We start from the raw sequence: 21,081 nt of genomic DNA on the forward strand, positions 1-21,081 counted from the left end.
CGCAAGAATATAGAAATTGTTTAAAAATCATACAATGTGATTTCCTAGTTTATTTTTATTTTTTTCCAAATTCTGTCTCTCAGTTGATGTGTACCTATGATGGAAATTACAGACCTCTCTCATCTTTTTAAGTGGGTCAGCTTGCACAATCGGTGGCTGTCCAAATACTCAAATACTTTTTTGCCCCACTGTATGTGTGTATGTATATGTATATGTGTGTGTGTATGTATGTATGTATGTATGTATATATTTGTATGTATATGTTATTGCAGATGTAGCAATGTTGTATAGCATGCCAGGCTGCGACTATTCACAGATGGCGATTGCTTCATTAATTCCTCAATGTATTTTATTATAAAAAGCTACATATCTGAAAAACTTAATTTCCAGATTCCATACTTACATGCTTTATAATGCTTGCAGTGGAGATACCACAATCCTTTGACATTCCACCTCTGTGGTGCTCTATAAAAAATATTTGAAAGGATTTATTTTTCTACTCTGCACTGAAAAGTAATCTTTAAATTGATTAAATTCCTAATAGTATTTGTATTTTTGTTTGCAGCTTCAGTATAAGTGCCACAACTAAAATGTGATTTGGCAGTTACATCTCTTGCAAGGTTTAATTCTATCGTGGAGATTACTGGGATAGTACCACTTGTTATGCAAAGTGGTCATTTGGATAGAATAACTATATGCACAATATTTTTATGGTCCTGGAGACAAAAGCACATGCACATTGGAATTAATGGTTATGGAATGTGAGTAATATACTGTATCTTATAATTAAGCTCTATATCAATTAAACTAAAAAGTTTAAAAAAAAATATATCAAATCATAATTAAATTGGCACCAACACTGCAATGTAGCCATTACTGTAGAATGTTATTTACAATATGTTTAGTAGTTGTGGCTTATCGTCACTGTAAAAATAACACAGTGGGGACAATTCTTTTGTTTTGTTGACTCCCACCGGGGCTATTCAATTGTTGTCCTCATTGTGGCACATGCCCAGTTGGGAGTTAAATAACCCTCCTTTTTATGTTTCTATTTATTTTGTTAAAATACAATCCTCATCCCCAGGGGAAATGTAGTATAACGGTCATCTAGAACCTAAATTGGCAAACTACAAAGTCCAGGTCTTTTCAGTAGTGATTTTACAGAACTTCATGTGTTGAGTTCTCCAGCTCTGGTCACCAGCCTGTTGCTTCCACCCCCATTTTTATTGCACCAATGGCAATTACAATGATGTCCATATTAATAGCCCAATCTTTTTTTCAATTTTTTTTTTTTTTTTTTTGGTGTTGAAGCGTTTTTTTTTTTTTTTTTTTTTAATCTAATAAACTTAATAGGTCCAAAAGCTCCATTCAGTTAAATCTTGCTACTATTGTTGATGTAAATGATTATATGCCGTCACATATATACCTTGTGTGGCAGTGGCCAATGTTAGTGGAACAATTAAAACCTATGCTTGGCAGACCTAGATGTGCATACTATTTAAAACAAGGCATGGTCTTGTGTGTCTTCTAAAGAAAAAAAGTTTTGACAGGTTTTATGATGTTACAATATGTATATGTCTTGAGGCTGATTCAGAGTTTCTTTATTATATTAGCATATCTTACAGATGTAGGTGGCCTCATCATTGCTGCAACGTGTATATACACATTGCAGCAAAGACTAGGGGGGTCATTCCGAGTTGATCGCACGTAGCAACTTTTTGCTGCTTGTGCGATCAACCTGACGCCGCCTATGGGGGAGTGTATTTTAGCATAACAAGGCTGCGATCACTTGTGCAGCCCTGCTATGCTAAAAACGTTTCAAGTAAAACAAGACTAGCCCTGCAGCTACTTGCCCAGTGCGATGGATACAGCAATGAAGGTCCCGGCTGTGACGTCAGACATCCGCCCTCCAAACACCTGGATCGGCCTGTGTTGGACTCCCCACGCCTGGAAAACGGTGAGTATCCGCCCCAGAACGCCTCCTGCCTGTCCGTCGTCTTGCGATTGCCGCTGCAATCACTTTTCTCGCTGGTGGCATCGTAGGCCGGCGATGACATGCGTGCGCAGTGCATGCGCATTTCCGACCCATTCACACCGCAGCGAAGAACCGCTGCGTGCTAACGGGTCGGAATGACCCCCTAGGGGAGTCTGGCTGCAACTATTCATGATCGCACAATACAAAGTCAATGGGTCTCGTGTGCGAGTATACACACATTCTTGTACGACATGCGCGCAGCATCTATACACCCGCTGGCGATCTTAAACAGCAACTTTTTACACTCTTGGGACACTGCTGCCCATGGATGGGGACTGCACCGGGCAGGCTGTTTTTAGCGTGCGCCGCGATTAGAGCAGGGCACATCGTGCCACTTAAAAATCTGGCAAGGGGCGGTGCTTTGCTAAAGCAGCCAAGCGTGAAAACTATGGCCCTCATTCCGAGTTGTTCGCTCGCAAGCTGCTTTTAGCAGCTTTGCACACGCTAAGCCGCCGCCTACTGGGAGTGAATCTTAGCATAGTAAAATTGCGAACGAAAGATTAGCAGAATTGCGAATAGACACTTCTTAGCAGTTTCTGAGTAGCTCCACACTTACTCGGCAACTGCGATCAGTTCAGTCAGTTTCGTTCCTGGTTTGACGTCACAAACACACCCAGCGTTCGCCCAGACACTCCCCCGTTTCTCCAGACACTCCCGTGTTTTTCCCAGAAACGGCAGCGTTTTTTCACACACACCCATAAAACGGCCAGTTTCCGCCCAGAAACACCCACTACCTGTCAATCACATTACGATCACCAGAACGAAGAAAAAAACTCGTAATGCCGTGAGTAAAATTCCTAACTGCATAGCAAATTTACTTGGCGCAGTCGCAGTGCGAACATTGCGCATGTGCAATAAGCGGAAAATCGCTGCGATGCGAAGAAAATTACCGAGCGAACAACTCTGAATGACCACCTATAATCCAATTCATATGCAGGAATTTAGCCTCTCGCAACAGACACTGTTTCCCACCATAATGCCTGGTGTTAGCCATGTTAAGTTGCAGCTCCTGGGATAAGCATGACAGAAATCAGCAATAAGTAACGCCTCAGGGCTAGTAGCAGGAAGTAATTGAATAGCTCCCATGCACTTAGCCCAGAAGCTAAATTCCCTCATATAAATTGAATTGTCCTTTTATGAGTTGAAATAGTTCTGTGATGAGCAATCCAAGAAGGCCCTACAATCTGCTTAACAACAATTTCCTATAAACATTTGAAGTCATTGCTTCTCAAGGAAGTCACACAGCTGCTGAATACGATAGATTCACATACTTTTCCGACAAAGATGAATTGTATAATTTTCAGCAATAAATTAATGAAATTGTATTTGTGTGTTATTTGATCTACTGGTTTCTTTGTTTTTTTACTTAGAATAGAAATTCCTAAAATTGCAAGTTTCTCAAGATATAATAGTAGCTAATTGTAGCCAGTTGGGTACTCTAAATTTCCATTGTACAGTATTTGCACTACTCTGGATCATTTAGTGTAAGCAGTCCGTGTCTAAAACATGTGCTGCTTTAATGTGTGAAATGCTTCTTGTTTTATGTACGCTGGCAGTACAACTGTAAACATGATTTACCAGCACGCTTAGAGACTGCTGGTACGCATAACTTGCTTTAAGGGGGGGTACTCACGGAGCGATATTCTAAGCAATCTGACTAGATTGCTTAGAATATAAGCCTGATCGCTCCGTGTGTACCCCTTACAGCTATATCGATGCGCAGCCCCACGCATCGCTATCGCTGCTGCTAGATTGGCCTGCTGTACAGGCCAATCTAGCGGGTCGCTCACTTCACCCGCTGGGTGAAGTGAGCGGCCCCCCGTCTCCCCCCCCGCACGCTCAGCACACATCGTGCTGTGCTGAGCGGCGAGAGAGATATGTGCTGAGCGGTTCGCTCAGCACACATCTCTCACCGCATCGGCCAGTCTATATGGGCCTTAAGTAGCAATGACCTCATGGTGCCTGACACTGGGGTCCCACATACTGTTTGTCGACCTTCTGATTGGAGACAATACTTCTGTATCCTAACTGAATAGTACTTATAGTTAGTGTGCGTTATGACGCAAGTTAGGGTGCAGCATCTTACTTTTTTTTTTTTTTTGTCTTTGATCTTCTTTCTGTGCCTATCTCTTTGCATGTCCCATACATTTGTCTGAAATAGTTTTTCTCTCCTTGATGTATTTACGTGCCGTTTTTTACATATTTTACTTGCTGCAGTCGCTTTCAAATTTTGCTCCAGCTTCTGTAGGCCTGTTATTGGAAGACAAGCGAGCAGATAGATTACCTCTAAGATTTTTAAAAATAATGATCCTAGCTAATGAGGTAGGATAACTTTTTTGGGGTTTTTCTGATGTGTTGCCTTTTTAATTTTTTTTTACAGATAAGTGACTTCTGATCAGAGCAATTGAGGGTCGGAGTTTTTCTGAAAGGTGGAAAGGAAGGGGTTCTTTTCCATGTAGACTGGAAGGACTACAACAAACTTGGAGTGACACTTTTCACCCTAGTTCGGCAGCCCTGCTGCCCTTTAATACACAGATGAATGAAGACTCCATTTGGAAAGGCGGCCGCTCAGCGATCAAGAGCTGATGCAGGTAAAGTCTATTACTTGTGTTTTACAAAGATAATATAGAATAGTTGCTGTAATGAGTTGGACCGGATACTGGTGAGGTGCACCACTGTAGAAACACCTCTTTCAGTAAATTGTTTTTACACAGAAATACTGCTCAACTTAGCCGAATTCTAAACTTTGAAAATGTCTTTATTACATGAGGCACGTTGGTGTAGTTTGCGTTAATGTTTTTTCTCATACGTCCTAGAGGATGCTGGGGATGCTTCAAGAACCATGGGGTATAGACTGGATCCGCAGGAGACATGGGCACACTATAAGATTTTGAATGGGTGTGAACTGGCTCCTCCCTCTATGCCCCTCCTTCAGACTCCAGTTAGATTCTGTGCCCAGTGAGACTGGATGCACACTGAGGAGCTCTCCAGGGATTCTCAGAAAAAGACTTTTATTAGGTTTGTTATTTTCAGGGAGACCTGCTGGCAACAGGCTCCCTGCATCGTGGGACTGAGGGAAGAGAAGCTGACCTACTTCTTCTAAGTTCAAGGGCTCTGCTTCTTAGGCTACTGGACACCATTAGCTCCAGAGGGTTCGATCACTTGGTACGCCTAGCTGCTTGTTCCCAGAGCCGCGCCGTCACCCCCCTCACAGAACCAGAAGACAGAAGCCGGGTGAGTATGAGAAGATCAGAAGACTTCAGTGACGGCAGAAGACGGCGTTTGAGGTACCGCGCGCCATGCTCCCACACAGATCATGGCACTGCAGGGCAGCATGGGGGACCTCAAACCGCACTGGCAAAGTACATAACAGTGCCCAGGCACTAGTTAAGGGACCCCCGCCAGTATAAAGATTTTTTGAGCGGGACTGAAGCGCGCAATGTAGTGGACGGGGCTTATCCTGCACAGCTCTGTCCAGCGCCATTTTTCTCTTCACAGAAAGCTGCAGAGATGCTGGCCCTGACCGCCACACTGCTGTGCAAGTAACAGGGTGCAAAACGGGTGGGGCGCACTAGTGATTTGGTGATTCATTATATATGTAAAAAGCGCTAACAGGTCTGGGCAGTCTTGTGCTGGCTTCAGTACCGGGATAGGTGCTGGGTGTGGGCTGGCAGAACTCTGTGTCCCTCTGGCAGGCTTTATTGTGGGTCTGTCTCCTATAGCCCCAGTGTGGTTGTGGCTGTCTGTATGTGTGTGTGTCGACATGTCTGAGGCTGAATGCTCTTCCCAGGAGGAGGCTGGAGTGGGGACAGACAATTCTGTGAGAGTGGTAGTGTCGGCACCGCCGACGGATGATTCGGTGAATATGTTGAGTGTTTTAAACGCAAATGTGACTAAGGGGTATATTTACTAAAAATCGTATTTTCCCGTTTGAGGTCAAAGTTTAATCACGAATGACATCGAAAGTGTAAATATGCAACTTTTTGAATTTAGTACGACTAATTTACTAAGCTGCCGTATTCTGCATTTTCATTTTTACCGATGTCTGTCATTCGTTTTTTTAGGCAGTGTTTTACGTGAGTGACTTGTAAAACACTGCCGACTTTAATACAATGATTCTCGGCCGAATCTGAGAGATCCGTGCTGGGCTTCATTGTGCACCTTGTTAAAATAAAAATAAAAATTGCGTGGGGTCCCCCCTCCTAAGCCAAACCAGCCTCGGGCTCTTTGAGCCGATCCTGGTTGCAAAAATATGGGGGGAAAAATGATAGAGGTTCCCCCATATTTAAACAACCAGCACCGGGCTCTGCGCCTGGTCCTGGTTCCAAAAATACGGGGGACAAAAGCGTAGGGGTCCCCCGTATTTCTGAAACCAGCACCGGGCTCCACTAGCCAGATACATAATGCCACAGCCGGGGGACACTTTAATATAGGTCCCGGCGGCCCTGGCATTACATAACCAACCAGTCACCCCTGGCCGGGGTACCATGGAGGAGTGGGGACCCCTTCAATCAAGGGGTCCCCCCCCCTCCAGCCACCCAAGGACCAGGGGTGAAGCCCGAGGCTGTCCCCCCCCATCCAATGGCTGCGGATGGGAGGCTGATAGCCATTTTGTAAAAAAATGAATATTGTTTTTTGTAGCAGTACTACAAGTCCCAGCAAGCCTCCCCCGCAAGCTGGTACTTGGAGAACCACAAGTACCAGCATGCGGAGGAAAACCGGGCCCGCTGGTACCTGTAGTACTACTACTAAAAAAATACCCCAATAAAAACATAAGACACACACCTTGAAAGTATAACTTTAATGCATACATCCACACCTCCATATACACATACTTACCTTATGTTCACACGAGGGTCGGTCCTCTTCTCCATGTAGAATCCATGGTGTACCTGTGGAAAAAAATTATACTCACAAAATCCAGTGTAGAAGGCTCTTCTTCTTGTAATCCATTTGTAATCCAGGTACTTGTCAAAATAAAAAAACGGACACCCGACCTCGCACTGAAAGGGGCCCCATGTTTTCACATGGGACCCCTTTCCCCGAATGCCAGAAACCCCCTCTGACTTAAGTCTAAGAGGGTTCCATCAGCCAATCAGGGAGCGCCACATTGTGGCACCCTCCTGATTGGCTGTGTGCTCCTGTATTGTATGACAGGCGGCACACGGCAGTGTGTTACAATGTAGTGCCTATGCGCTCCATTGTAACCAATGGTGGGAACTTTGTGGTCAGCGGTTGACCGAAAGTAACCTCACCGCTGACCACAAAGTTCCCACCATTGGTTATAATGGAGCGCATAGGCGCTACATTGTAACACTGCCGTGTGCCGCCTGTCATACAGTACAGGAGCACACAGCCAATCAGGAGGGTGCTACAATGTGGCGCTCCCTGATTGGCTGAAGAAACCCTCTTAGACATAAGTCAGAGGGGGTTTCTGGCATTCGGGGAAAGGGGTCCCATGTGAAAACATGGGTCCCCTTTCAGTGCGAGGTCGGGTGTCCGTTTTTTTATTTTGACAAGTACCTGGATTACAAATGGATTACAAGAAGAAGAGCCTTCTACACTGGATTTTGTGAGTATAATTTTTTCCACAGGTACACCATGGATTCTACATGGAGAAGAGGACCGACCCTCGTGTGAACATAAGGTAAGTATGTGTATATGGAGGTGTGAATGTATGCATTAAAGTTATACTTTCAAGGTGTGTGTCTTATGTTTTTATTGGGGTATTTTTTTAGTAGTAGTACTACAGGTACCAGCGGGCCCGGTTTTCCTCCGCATGCTGGTACTTGTGGTTCTCCAAGTACCAGCTTGCGGGGGAGGCTTGCTGGGACTTGTAGTACTGCTACTAAAAACAATATTCATTTTTTTACAAAACGGCTATCAGCCTCCCATCCGCAGCCCTTGGATGGGAGGGGACAGCCTCGGGCTTCACCCCTGGTCCTTGGGTGGCTGGAGGGGGGGGACCCCTTGATTGAAGGGGTCACCACTCCTCCACGGTACCCCGGCCAGGGGTGACTAGTTGGTTATGTAATGCCAGGGCCGCCGGGACCTATATAAAAGTGTCCCCCGGCTATGGCATTATGTATCTGGCTAGTGGAGCCCGGTGCTGGTTTCAGAAATACGGGGGACCCCTACGCTTTTTGTCCCCCATATTTTTGGAACCAGGACCAGGCGCAGAGCCCGGTGCTGGTTGTTTAAATATGGGGGAACCCCTATCATTTTTTCCCCCATATTTTTGCAACCAGGGCCGGCTCAAAGAGCCCGAGGCTGGTTTTGCTTAGGAGGGGGGACCCCCGCGCATTTTTTTTAAAAAAGAAAATAACACTCTCCCATCCCCTTCCCACTGATAAACATGCACGGATCTCATGGATCCGTGCATGCCTATCCAAACACGGGATAAAAAAGCAGGTCTGTTTTTTTTTTTTTTTGTAACACCTTTTCACGAATTGTATTTCTGCACGGCAGTGTTTGGCTATTGTCGGCAGTGTTTGTGATTTGCACTTTTTAGTAAATTACCGATTTCTACCAAATTGCAGGTGTATTTGACCTATGGTGTATTGATTCGTGATTTTTTCCTAGGACTTCCAAAATATTACGAATGCCCTCATCACTGCCGAGATTTTTGCTTAGTAAATTACCGAAATGACACTTTGAAGAAAAAATGGCATCTCGGTCAAAATCGGGACCTTAGTAAATATACCCCTAAGTTGGCTAAGAGATTTGATAAATCTGAGTCTAAGAACCAGACATGGAGGAAATCCATGGAAGATGCTTTGTCACAGGCCCAGACCCCTTCGGGGTCACAGAAACGTGCATTTACCCAGATGACTGATACAGATACCGACACGGACTCTGATTCCAGTGTCGACTATAGTGATGCCAGATTACATCCGAAACTGGCTAAGAATATTCAGTACATGATTATGTCGATAAAAGAAGTATTACATATCACTGAGGACCCTGCTGTTCCTGATACTAGGGTCTGTATGTATAAAGGAAAGAAACCTGAGGTACCGTTTCCTCCCTCTCATGAGCTGAACGCACGTTTTAAAAAAGCTTGGGAAAATCCTGACAAAAGGATACATGTTCCCAAAAGAATTCCAGTGGCGTATCTGTTCCCTGTTGGGGACAGGTTAAGGTGGGAGTCAATCCCCATGGTAGACAAAGCTTTATCGCGTCTTTCCAAAAAGGTGGTGCTCCCGTCCCCTGACACGACAGCCCTAAAAGATCCTGTGGATCGTAAGCGGGAAAATACACTAAAATCCATTTATGTCACTACGGGGGCGCTACTCAGGCCTGCCGTTGCTGCGGCATGGGTGAGTAGCGCTATTGAAAGGTGGGCAGATAACTTATCATCTGAGGCAGATACCCTAGACAGGGATAGTGTTCTTTTGACTCTGGGTTACATCAGGGACGCTGCAGCATATTTAAAAGAAGCTGTGAGGGATATTGGCCTTTTGGGATTAAGGGCCAATGCCATGGCAGTCTCAGCAAGGAGAGCGTTGTGGATTCATCAATGGAATGCTGACTCAAAGAAGGCGATGGAGTCTCTACCGTTTAACGGTAGCGTCTTGTTTGGCGACGGCCTCACTGACCTGGTGTCTACGGCTACCGCTGGTAAGTCGTAATTTTTACCTTATGTTCCGGCGCAACAGAAGAAAACGCCCCACTATCAGATGCAGTCCTTTCGGCCCAATAAATTCAAAAAAGGACGAGGGTCCTCCTTCCTTGCTACGAGAGGAAGAGTAAGGGGAAAAAGGTCACAGGCTGTGGCAAGTTCCCAAGAGCAGAAGTCCTCTCCGGCTTCTCCCAAATCCACCGCATGACGCTGGGGCTCCTCTGCGGGAGTCCGCACCGGTGGGGGCAAGTCTCCAACTCTTCAGTCAGGTCTGGGTGCACTCGGACATGGATCCTTGGATATTGGAAATAGTAACCCAAGGGTACAAGTTAGAGTTTCAAGACGTGCCCCCTCACCGATTTTTCAAATTGGCCTCGCCAGATTCTCTTCCAGAAAGGGAGATAGTAAGCGCTGCGATACTAAAGTTGTGTCAAAATCAATTGATTGTCACGGTACCCCCGTCTCAACAGGGGGAAGGCTTTTATTCGAGCCTGTTTGTGGTCCCGAAGCCGGATGGCTCAGTCAGACCGATTCTAAACCTAAAATCCCTCAATTTCTTTCTCAAAAAATTCAAGTTCAAGATGGAATCTCTACGAGCAGTGATCTCCAGTCTGGAGGAGGGAGATTTTATGGTGTTGGTCGACATAAAAGATGCCTACATACATGTCCCCATATATCCTCCACATCAGGCTTACCTGAGATTTGCTGTGCAGGATTGTCATTACCAGTTTCAGACGTTGCCGTTTGGGCTGTCCACGGCTCCGAGGATTTTCACCAAAGTAATGGCGGAAATGATGGTTCTCCTGTGCAGGCAGGGAATCACAATTATCTCGTACTTGGACAATCTCCTCCATAAAGGCGAGGTTCAAGGAACACTTGTTGAAGAATGTTGCCCTTTCACTGACTACTCTGCAACAACACGGTTGGCTCCTAAATTTGCCAAAATCACAGTTGGATCCAACGACACGGCTGTCGTTCCTGGGTTTGATTCTGGATACAGAATTGCAGAGCGTTTTTCTTCCAGTGGAAAAAGCTCTGGAAATACAGAACATGGTAAAACAGATTCTGAAACCGGCAAAGGTGTCAGTTCTTCACTGCACTTGGTTGCTGGAGCAGATGGTGGCGGCCTACGAGGCCATTCCGTATGGCAGGTTCCATGCCAGGGTGTTTCAATGGAACCTTTTGGACCAGTGGTCCAGGTCTCACCTAGACATGCACCGGAAATAACTCTATCTCCCAGGACCAGGATTTCCCTTCTGTGGTGGCTGCACAGTTCTCACCTTCTGGAGGGGCGCAGGTTCGGGATTCAGGATTGGATCCTGGTGACCACAGATGCAAGCCTCCGAGGCTGGGGAGCAGTAACACAGGGAAGAAACTTTCAGGGAAAGTGGTCGAGCCATGAAACTTGTCTACACATAAACATTCTGGAATTAAGAGCCATCTACAACGGCATTCTGCAAGCAGAACATCTTCTTCGAGGTCTGCCAGTCTTGATTCAGTCAGACAACGTGACAGCAGTGGCGTACATAAACCGCCAGGGTGGAACAAAGAGCAGAGCGGCAATGGCCGAGGCCACAAGGATTCTTCGCTGGGTGGAAAAACATGCCAGCACTCTGTCAGCGGTCTTCATTCCAGGAGTGGACAACTGGGAAGCAGACTTCATCAGCAGACACCTCTCCATCCAGGAGAGTGGGATCTTCATCAAGAGGTCTTTGCAGCAGTGACAAGTCGTTGGGGAGTTCCTCAAGTGGACATGATGGCGTCCCGCCTCAACAAGAAACTTCAGAGATATTGTTCCAGGTCAATTGACCCTCAAGCGATAGCGGTGGACGCCCTAGTGACACCGTGGGTGTTTCAGTCGGTCTATGTGTTCCCTCCACTTCCACTCATTCCACAGGTGATAAAAATTATAAGGAGAACAAGGGTTCAGGCGATCCTCATTGTTCCGGATTGGCCAAAAAGGGCCTGGTATCCAGATCTTCAGGAGTTGCTCGTAGAAGATCCCTGGCCTCTTCTTCTTCGGGAGGACCTGTTACAACAGGGGCCATGCGTGTATCAGGACTTACCGCGGCTGCGTTTGACGGCGTGGCGGTTGAACGTCAAATCCTAGCCCGAAAGGTTATTTCCAGTGAAGTCATTCCTACATTTCTTCAGGCTAGAAAAGAAGTAACGACAAAGCATTTACCACCGTATTTGGAGAAAATATGTATCTTGGTGTAAATCCAAGAAGGCTCCTACGGAAGAATTTCACCTGGGGCGTTTGCTCCATTTCCTACAAGCAGGTGTGGATGCAGGCCTAAAGTTAGGCTCTATTAAAGTACAGATTTCGGCCTTGTCGATCTTTTTTTCAAAAAGAATTGGCCTCCCTTCCAGAAGTTCAGACCTTCGTAAAAGGCGTGCTGCACATCCAACCTCCCTTTGTGCCCCCAGTGGCACCATGGGACCTTAATGTGGTATTGCAATTCTTGCAATCACATTGGTTTGAACCTTTGCGCAAGGTTGAGTTAAAATTCCTTACTTGGAAAGTGGTCATGTTGTTGGCCTTAGCATCTGCAAGGCGAGTGTCTGAGTTGGCGGCTTTGTCTCACAAAAGCCCCTATTTGGTTTTCCATGCTGATAGAGCGGAGTTGAGAACTCGTCAACAATTTCTGCCAAAGGTGGTTTCATTTAATTTCATGTTAACCAGCCAATTGTGGTGCCAGTGGCCACTGACACCTTGGCGGAATCAAAGTCTCTCGATGTGGTCAGAGCTTTGAAGATCTATCGCCAGAACGGCGCAGATTAGGAAAACGGAGGCTCTGTTTGTCCTATGGGCTCCCAACAAGATTGAGGCTCCTGCTTCTAAGCAGACTATTGCGCGCTGGATTTGTAATACGATTCAGCAGGCTCATTCTACGACTGGATTGCCGTTGCCGAAATCTGTAAAAGCCCATTCTACAAGAAAGGTGGGTTCCTCCTGGGCAGCTGCCCGGGGAGTCTCGGCGTTACAACTTTGCTGAGCTGCTACTTGGTCGGGTTCAAATACCTTTGCGAAGTTTTACAAGTTTGATACTCTGGCTGAGGAGGACCTCTTGTTTGGTCAATCGGTGCTGCAGAGTCATCCGCATTCTCCCGCCCGTTCTAGAGCTTTGTTATAAACCCCATGGTTCTTGAAGCATCCCCAGCATCCTCTAGGATGTATGAGAAAATAGGATTTTAATACCTACCGGTAAATCCTTTACTCTTAGTCCGTAGAGGATGCTGGGCGCCCGTCCCAGTGCGGACTGTGTCTGCAAGTTGGTTATGCCGTTGCATGCGTTGTTGTTGAATGCCATGTTGTACGACGTGTTAGTGGTGTGAGCTGGTATGTATCTCACCTTGGTTTAGAATAATTAAATAAATCCTTTTCCTCGAAATGTCCGTCTCCCTGGGCACAGTTCCTATAACTGGAGTCTGGAGGAGGGGCATAGAGGGAGGAGCCAGTTCACACCCATTCAAAGTCTTATAGTGTGCCCATGTCTCCTGCGGATCCCGTCTATACCCCATGGTTCTTGAAGCATCCTCTACGGACTAAGAGAAAAGGATTTACCGGTAGGTATTAAAATCCTATTTTTCTTCTGCAGGGTCCACGGGTTATCCACAGGATAAACATTGGGATATGAGTTAGCGTCAGCGGATTGGCACCAACGATCAAAGCTTTTGGCCACCCAGAATGCAACGGGCCAGTCCCCTATATCCCTGCCTCCTAGCTAAGGCAATTCAGTATTTATTTATTTTTTGTTTTGTTGGTGTGTCAGGAGCCGGACCACGATCTTTGGCCTGCTGATTTTGGCAGCCATAAGCTTATTTAATTTATTTTTATTGTGTTACATTTTTTGAGCGAGTTTTCTAAAAAGCGTCTTATTGAGTCGCTCCAACAACTCTACGCCGGGTCGCGACAACACTTACCCATGTGTACAGTGCTGTTTCGGTGGGCGTCTGTGTCTGATGTACTAGCAAGTCCAGCAGACGTTACCAGGCTGTGGCCGGAGCACGGGGAGAAGGTAAGGCTTTGGTTCCGCTTAGCGGGGGAGAAGCAAGACACAGCCGCACTGTTTTTGGGAAGGAGACTTACAAACAGTAACTGACGCTGCTGCTACCTCAGGTGCACCAGCGCTAGGCCCCAGGGATCATAGGCTCTAGGGATTAGTGTGAGGCCACGATCCCTGGGGTTGATGTCAGCAGTTTGGGAGTAAGACGCTCCCCTGGTCACCCCTCCCCCTGTTCATGACCAATTTTCTCAAAGTTTCACGCCATGAACTGATTTCCCGGTTCCGTCTGAGATGCTGTGTATCTAAAAGGACCCAGCCGCAGCACAGGTGGCTGTGTGACTGGTGCGTCGATGTTCACTTGGGCGTCTGTGTTCACTGGGCGGTTGTGTATACTATTGGCGTCTGGATCCACTCAGCGTTCACTAACGTATTGATCGATCCTGGAAGCTGGGTGAAGTCTCCCTGTATCCCACTCTCCTGAGCCGGGTGATACAGCACAAAGTCTCTACCTACTAATAGTACGAATAGTTGGATAAATGCCTGATGCATATGAGTCTGTGACTATTGCTGCTGTTAATTTCGCTGTGCGACTGAATACATTTAAAATCCTTTATAAGGTAATGCAGCAATATGTTTCTCCTACATACTTGAAATGTATCTCTAGTTGAATATGTGCTCATATTGCTTATTATACTAATGTATAACCTGTGACTAATTGCTAGTGTGATTGCTGACTTTACTGTTTCTGTCAGTTTCTGTGTATTCTGATCCTCAATGCTGGGGCAAAGCAGGGAGGGATTGTATTGTATGTCACTTTAACAAGTTTTAAAGTGATTTCAGTCACAAATTGTGTAGTTAACACTGTACAGGTGTGTTATTTGTTTATCATGTCTGAGAGGCAAGGATGAGGAGGATACACTCTGCAGCAGTACCAACACTGATATCATGTTTGTCTTACAAAGTTGGGTTCGTTTTCACCAAAGCCTCCTTAATAATCCAAGGCAGGCACAGGTCCAAGTTGAACCCCCATGTGCTACTTTTGCACAGACATTACCCAGTATAGCTGAGCGGATAATGCCAGCTCCTATACCAGGAATAGGTTATCTTATTAACCCTTATTTGCAACATTCCCCCCTGTAATCTACAGCCTTTCAACAAAAGCAGACTGAAAGGCCAGTGGAAGGTAAAACACATAGACATGAAACAACATCTTCACGGTCTACACAGGTTTCAGATGGGGACTTGTCAGAGGATGAGGACTCATCACACTCCAGGTATGCATATAGAGACGAGGATGAAGGCAGCTCAGTGGACATACCTGAGCTAATTAGTGCTATGAAAGCCATTCTATCCTTCGAAGAGGCAGCAGAGCCTTTGTTAAAATCTAAGGCACCTGTGTTTAAACATCCCAGCTGATGGAAATTATGCAAGAGGCTTGTGTAAAACCCAGTAATAATTTTAGAATTCCAGAGGAATTTAATTCCCAATATCTTCTACCAGCTGTGGACTGTTTAAAAAGGGAGGTGGCTCCCAAAGTATTTGATTGGTGTGAAAATCTACATTACCTCTGTCTTCAGTGTCATTAACTGATGTCACGGATAGGAAAATAGATGGGCTTTTGAAAACCATTTTCTACATGTCTGGGGCAATCGTAAGACCAGCCATGGCTTCAGCCTGGATGGCAAAAGCAGTGTCTGTCTGGGCTGATGCATTAGAGGATGATATTTCCTTCACATCTAGAGAGCAAAAATACCATATTGCACATTTAAAACAGGCAGATATTTTTATGGGGCAGCCTTGGATATGGATACAATTGCCTCTCAAGCATCAGTCTCGGCAGTAGCAGCTCGCAGAGCGGTTTGGCTACGTACATGAAAAGCTGACTCAGAATCCAAGAAGGTTCTGTAGTCTTTGCCTTTTACTGGAAATATTTTTTTTGGTAAAGAATTAGACAGTATTTTGGAGTCAGAGGCAGACTCCAAGAAAGTGAAGTTTCCTTCCACACACAAATCCGAGCCTAGATTTCCAGCTTTTCGTCCCTTTCGGACTCAAGGAAAAGCAAAAGGAAAGGGATATGGCAAACAAGTCTGACAAGTCTGGTAAGACTAAAAAGCATTGGGCTACCAGAGAGCCTGCTTCCAAGCCAGAAGATAAACCATCAGCCTGATGTGCGGGCCTACGCTTAGGGGATCCCAGGGTAGTAGAACGACTTCTCCATTTTGCACAGATCTGGCAGCAGTCCACCACAGATGCCTGGGTGCAAGAAGCTGTATTTCACGGTTATGTGTTTGCCTTCAAGAAACATCCTCCTCATAGGTTTTTTTTTGTACCAGCCCGTCTTCAGTGGAAACGAAGGCCAGGGCTTTGCAAGAGGCAGTTCAGAAGTTGCTTCAGTCAAAAGTGATAATTCCAGTTCCTCCTACACAATGAGGACAAGGTTTTTATTCCATCTTGTTTCTAGTCCGGAAACCAAATGGGTCGTTCCGGCCTATACTTAATCTCAAGGTGCTGAACAAGTACATTTGGGTGCCTCATTTTCATATGGAGACTTTACGTTCCATTATTTTGGCCATGGAGCTGGCGGTTTTTATGGTATCATTGGATATACAGGATGCTTACCTACATGTTCCTATAGCACTGTCCCATCAGTGCTATGTCTCACGTTTGCTATCCTCCAGCAACATTTTCAGTTTCAGGTCCTACCATTTGGACTGGCCACAGTTCCCAGAGTGTTAATCAGAATTATGGTGGTAATGGCGGCTTATCTCCGTCGGCAGGGGATAAGGATTTTTCCATACCTCAACGATTTATTAATCCTGGCACAGTCTCAGGAATTGCTTCAGTGTCATCTGCAACAGACAATAGATTGTTTGCAGAGACACGGTTGGCTCATAAATTGGGCAAAGACGTCCCTGGTTCCATCACAACGGATGAGTCACTAGGGGTCTGTGTTGGATTCGGGTCTTCAGAGAGTAATTTTACCTCTGAACAAAATATTCAAAATTCAGTCGAGGATCCAGGAGCTGCTACACAGTCAAAGCTTATCCATTCACGCAGTAATGCGTGTGATGGGATTTATGGTGTCGACATACGACATGGAGTATACTCAATTCCACTCGAGGCCTCTACAATGTCTGATCCTTTCCAAATGGAATGGGTTACATCAGACAATAAAACGCAGACAATGGTCCTTCCTTTGGAAGTAAGGAGGTCATTAGCCTGGTGGCTACAGATATCCCATCTGGACAAAGGGAGACCCATTTTTATATTGGTTTGGGAAGTTCTGATAACGGATGCCAGTCTACAGGGCCGGGGAGCAGTGTCGGGAAGAAGTTGCTTCCAAGGGCAGTGGACCAAGGAAGAAAGTTGCCTGTCGATAAATATATTGGATCTCCGGGCGATTATATATGGCACTCATTCAGGCAAAGGACACCCTTCAGGGGAAACCAGTTAAAATTCACTGGAACAGTGCAACGACAGTAGTGTACCTCAATCATCACGTTAAGGTGGGCAGAACTTCATCATCCAGCCTTGTCTGCAGTGTTTATTCCGGGAGTCCTAGACTAGGAAGCAGATTTTCTCAGTCGACACGTATTCATGCAGACGAATGGGCTTTACACCCCGAGGTCTTCCAGACTGTAGTAGGCAAGTGGGGATTACCAGAGAGAGATCTCATGGCGTCCTGTCAGAACAACAAAGTTCTCGCATACAGGTCAAGAACAAAGGATCCCAAAGTGACCTTTGTGGATGCCCTGTCAGTAAAATGGGACTTTCGTCTGGCCTGTCATCCACCGATCATCCTATTGCCCATGGTGATGCAATGGATGCTCCATTTCTACTCCCTCAACGTCCAGATCTACTGCTATTACAAGCACCTTGCTATTACAAGCACCTGGATCGACTGTCTTTGACAGCTTGGCTCTTGAGACCACCATCCTGAACGCAAGAGGATTCTTGCAACAGGTAAATAAACAGTGCTCAGTGCAAGGAAAATGTCCTCGTCTCGCATTTTATCACCGAATATGGCAATCCTATATTCAATGGTGCAGTGAACGGAAATTTGACCCTAGATCATTCAGAGTTTCCATAGTCCTAGCATTCCTTTAGGCAGGAATGGACAAAGGTCTACAGGTGGCTTCCTTGAGAATGCAGGTGTCAGCATTGACTGACTGACTATGGTTCCAAAAGAAAATTGCTAACCTACAGGATGTTTGCACTTTTTTTTTTTTACAAGGAATGCTTCACATCCAACCTCCTTTTGTTCCTCCTACAGCCCCTTGGGATCTAAGTTTAGTCTTAAAGGTGCTTCAAGTTGGCCCATTTGAACCACTTAAGCAAGTGGATCTTAAATGGCTGACAGCTAAAGTTCTCTTTCTACTGGCTATTGCTTCAGCTAGAAGAATTTCAGATTTAGGGACACTGTTATGTCGCCCTCCTTTTCTGAATTTTTTTTTTTTTTTTATCCAGATAGAGCAGTGCTCAGAACCAAGGGGGTCATTCCGAGTTGATCGCTAGCTGCCGTTGTTCGCAGCGCAGCGATCAGGCTAAAAATCGGCATTTCTGCGCATGTGTATGGACAGCAATGCGCATGCGTGATGTACGGGTACAAAGGACTTTGTGGTTTTGCACAGGTTCTAGCGACGTTTTCATTCGCACTCACGGCCGCAAGAAGATTGACAGGAAGGGGGCGTTTCTGGGTGTCAACTGACCGGTTTCAGGGAGTGCTTAGAAAAATGCAGGCGTGCCAGGGAAAACGCAGACGTGGCTGGGTGGGTGTGTGATGTCAAAGCCAACCCACCAACGTTATAATCAACGCACACGAAGAGTAACTACAGGGCTGGTCTTGTTCTGCACAAAATGTTTTTGCAGGCGCTCTGCTGCACAGGCGTTTGCACTTCTGGAAAGCGAAAATAAACTCCCTGTGGGCAGCGATAATGCTTTTGCACGGCTGCTAAAAACTGCTAATCTGGTTATCTTCCTAAGGTGGTATCTAAATTCCACCTTAACGAAGAAATTGTAGTCCCGAACTTCCAAGGATCGGACCTTTCTGCGGTAGATGCATCATTGGACATGGGGGGTCATCACAACCTGATCGCACGCTGCCGTTTTTCGCAGCGCAGCAATAGGGTCACTACTGCACATGCGTATGCACTGCAATATGCAGGTGCGTTGCACGGGTACAATGCTGATCGTTGCTGGGCGATGGATTGTACGAAGAATCCACTCGCACAGCCAATCGCAAGGAGATTGACACGAAGAAAGCGTTTATGGGTGTCAACTTCTGGAAGTGTTTAGAAAAACGCAGGCGTGTCCAAGCGTTTGCAGGGTGGGTGTCTGACGTCCATTCCGGGACTGGACAGGCTGAAGTGATCGCAGCGGCTGAGTAAGTTCAGACCTACTCAGAAACTGCACAAACTGTTTTTGTGCTGCTCGGCTGCACAAGCGTTCGCACACTTGCACAGCTAAAATACACTCCCCTGTGGGCAGCGACTATGCGTTCGCACGGCTGCTTAAAACAGCTAGCAATCGATCAACTCCGAATGACCCCCATAGTCCGTGCCTTAAGGCTCTACATGGATCGTACCAGTCCTTTACGGTTTTCACGAGAGGATGGCCTGCTGATAAGCAGACACTGGCGAGGTGGCTTCGGATGACTATTTCAGAAGCATATTCTCAAGCTGATCTCCCTATTCCGGCTAATGCCTCTGCTCACTCTACTCGTAAGGTAGGTCCATCATGGGCAGCACAACGTGGTGCTTCAGCTGAACAGATATATAAGGCAGCCACATGGTCTTCCATTAACACATTCATTAGACATTATGGATTTGATACCTTTGCCTCTCAGGATACCGAATTCAGGCGAAGGACTCTCCTGTCCAATCAGTAGCGTCCCCACCACTAAATTGGCTTTGGGACATCCCAGTGTTTATTATGTGGATAACCTGTGGACCCTGCAGGAGAAATACGTAGTTATGATAGACTTACTGTCGAAACTCTATTTCTCCTTAGTCCACAGTATCCACTGACGCACCTGATTTTTGAGGAACCTTTCACCTGCTAACCTCTTCCTTCTTGTACGGAAGGGTGTGCATGTGTGTTTTCTCGCCTGATTAGGGCTCTCTATGATGCTCCTGCCTTGAGCTTTGGAAAACTGAATTGCCTGAGCCAGGAGGCGGGGATATAGGGGACTGGCCCGTTGCATTCTGGGAGGCCGAAAGCTTTGATCGTTGATGCTAACGCTACCTCATATCCCAATATTTATCCTGTGGATACTGTGGCCTTAGGAGAAATAGAGTTATCGACGGTAAGTCCACAATAACTACGTATTTTTAACATTTTTGTCAAATCCATTATATCCACAAGGTACATCACTAATATGCTCTTTCTTCAAATGTTTATTTGCTTCTGATTCCTGTACTCCCACTTGCTTACTTTGATCCACAGTTAAAGGGCTATTGGTAATACCTAAAATTTCCTATAATCCATTTGGAAGTCGAGCTTTTAGCTTTGTGACTCACTCTGGAACTCGCTTGCTTACACAGCTCCAGAGGTCTCCACTCAAGAAACCTTAAAAATAGACTCAAGCACACAAGGTTTTCATTAATACCACTTAATTTTCTTTGTTTTTGTTTTTTTGATTATAAAAAAACAAAACACTTATCTCTCATCTGTAGTCTGTTAAGTTTATTTTGTATCATTTGTGTGTGTGGGGGGGGGGTGTTTCATCTGTAAATGGAAAGCACTATTGGAAAAAAAAGTGCTATATATTTTTCATAATGGGGGGAACAAATCACTTTTGTTTATCATCTATAATTGGCACGGTAACTCCATTGTTCCTCTGTAAAGCTCACTATTTGACACATGAATATCTTGTGCTTTGGCATAAATCCAGGTGCACAGCAAAACTAAAGAGAATTTTGTACTTAAAAAATTCTCTCCAGTGTAATTGCAACATACAGATGTGTCCTCATACACTGAGCATCTTTACACCGAATGGTGTGAGGTGCTCAATGCAACTAAGACGCTCTGAAACCAGCAGAGTGCCATATTCTTTCAGTTTTGTGTCCTAGTCGTATTGTAGATGCAGAGAAAATACACTCTGTGTACAAGAGATTCTGTGGTGCGAAGTTAACCGTACAGGAATTGGTTTTACACATACATACAAAAATCACAGATGAAACGCAACGGAACTTGGTGTGAGGAAAGCTGTGGTTGCTCATATCTGACCCTTATTTGTATAGAGTCATATATACAAACATAAGCCCCCGTAGTCGATGTATGCTAGCAATGCGGTATTGTCGCTCCCAGTTTTATTTATGCTAATAAGGCACACGTTATGAGTCAAAAGATAAGCACGGCCGAGTTGCCTGGGAACTGGCACGCCATGAGGGGCTATTTGGCGAAACTGTAGCCAC

The 21,081-nt window shown here is 45.7% G+C and overlaps 1 protein-coding gene across 8 annotated transcripts in view; it reads left to right on the forward strand.

The window, feature by feature from the left end:
* LOC134904169 (spindlin-Z-like) overlaps positions 1-21,081 on the forward strand; it is a 108,835-nt gene that overhangs the window by 80,647 nt on the left and 7,107 nt on the right. For 6 of the 8 annotated variants that reach the window (XR_010175758.1, XM_063914555.1, XM_063914529.1 and 3 more), the window contains one exon: positions 4,416-4,626. Coding sequence is in view for 7 of the 8 variants with exons in the window: in XM_063914555.1 (XP_063770625.1) it covers positions 4,575-4,626 (52 nt within the window). In the remaining variant the exon portion in view is untranslated. Of the gene's footprint in view, positions 1-565; positions 762-4,415; positions 4,627-21,081 lie in introns of all 8 variants that reach the window. The other 2 variants (XM_063914547.1, XM_063914574.1) reach the window with 1 other exon arrangement.

Source organism: Pseudophryne corroboree, chromosome 1 (assembly GCF_028390025.1).
Source record: "Pseudophryne corroboree isolate aPseCor3 chromosome 1, aPseCor3.hap2, whole genome shotgun sequence".
NCBI lineage: Eukaryota > Metazoa > Chordata > Amphibia > Anura > Myobatrachidae > Pseudophryne > Pseudophryne corroboree.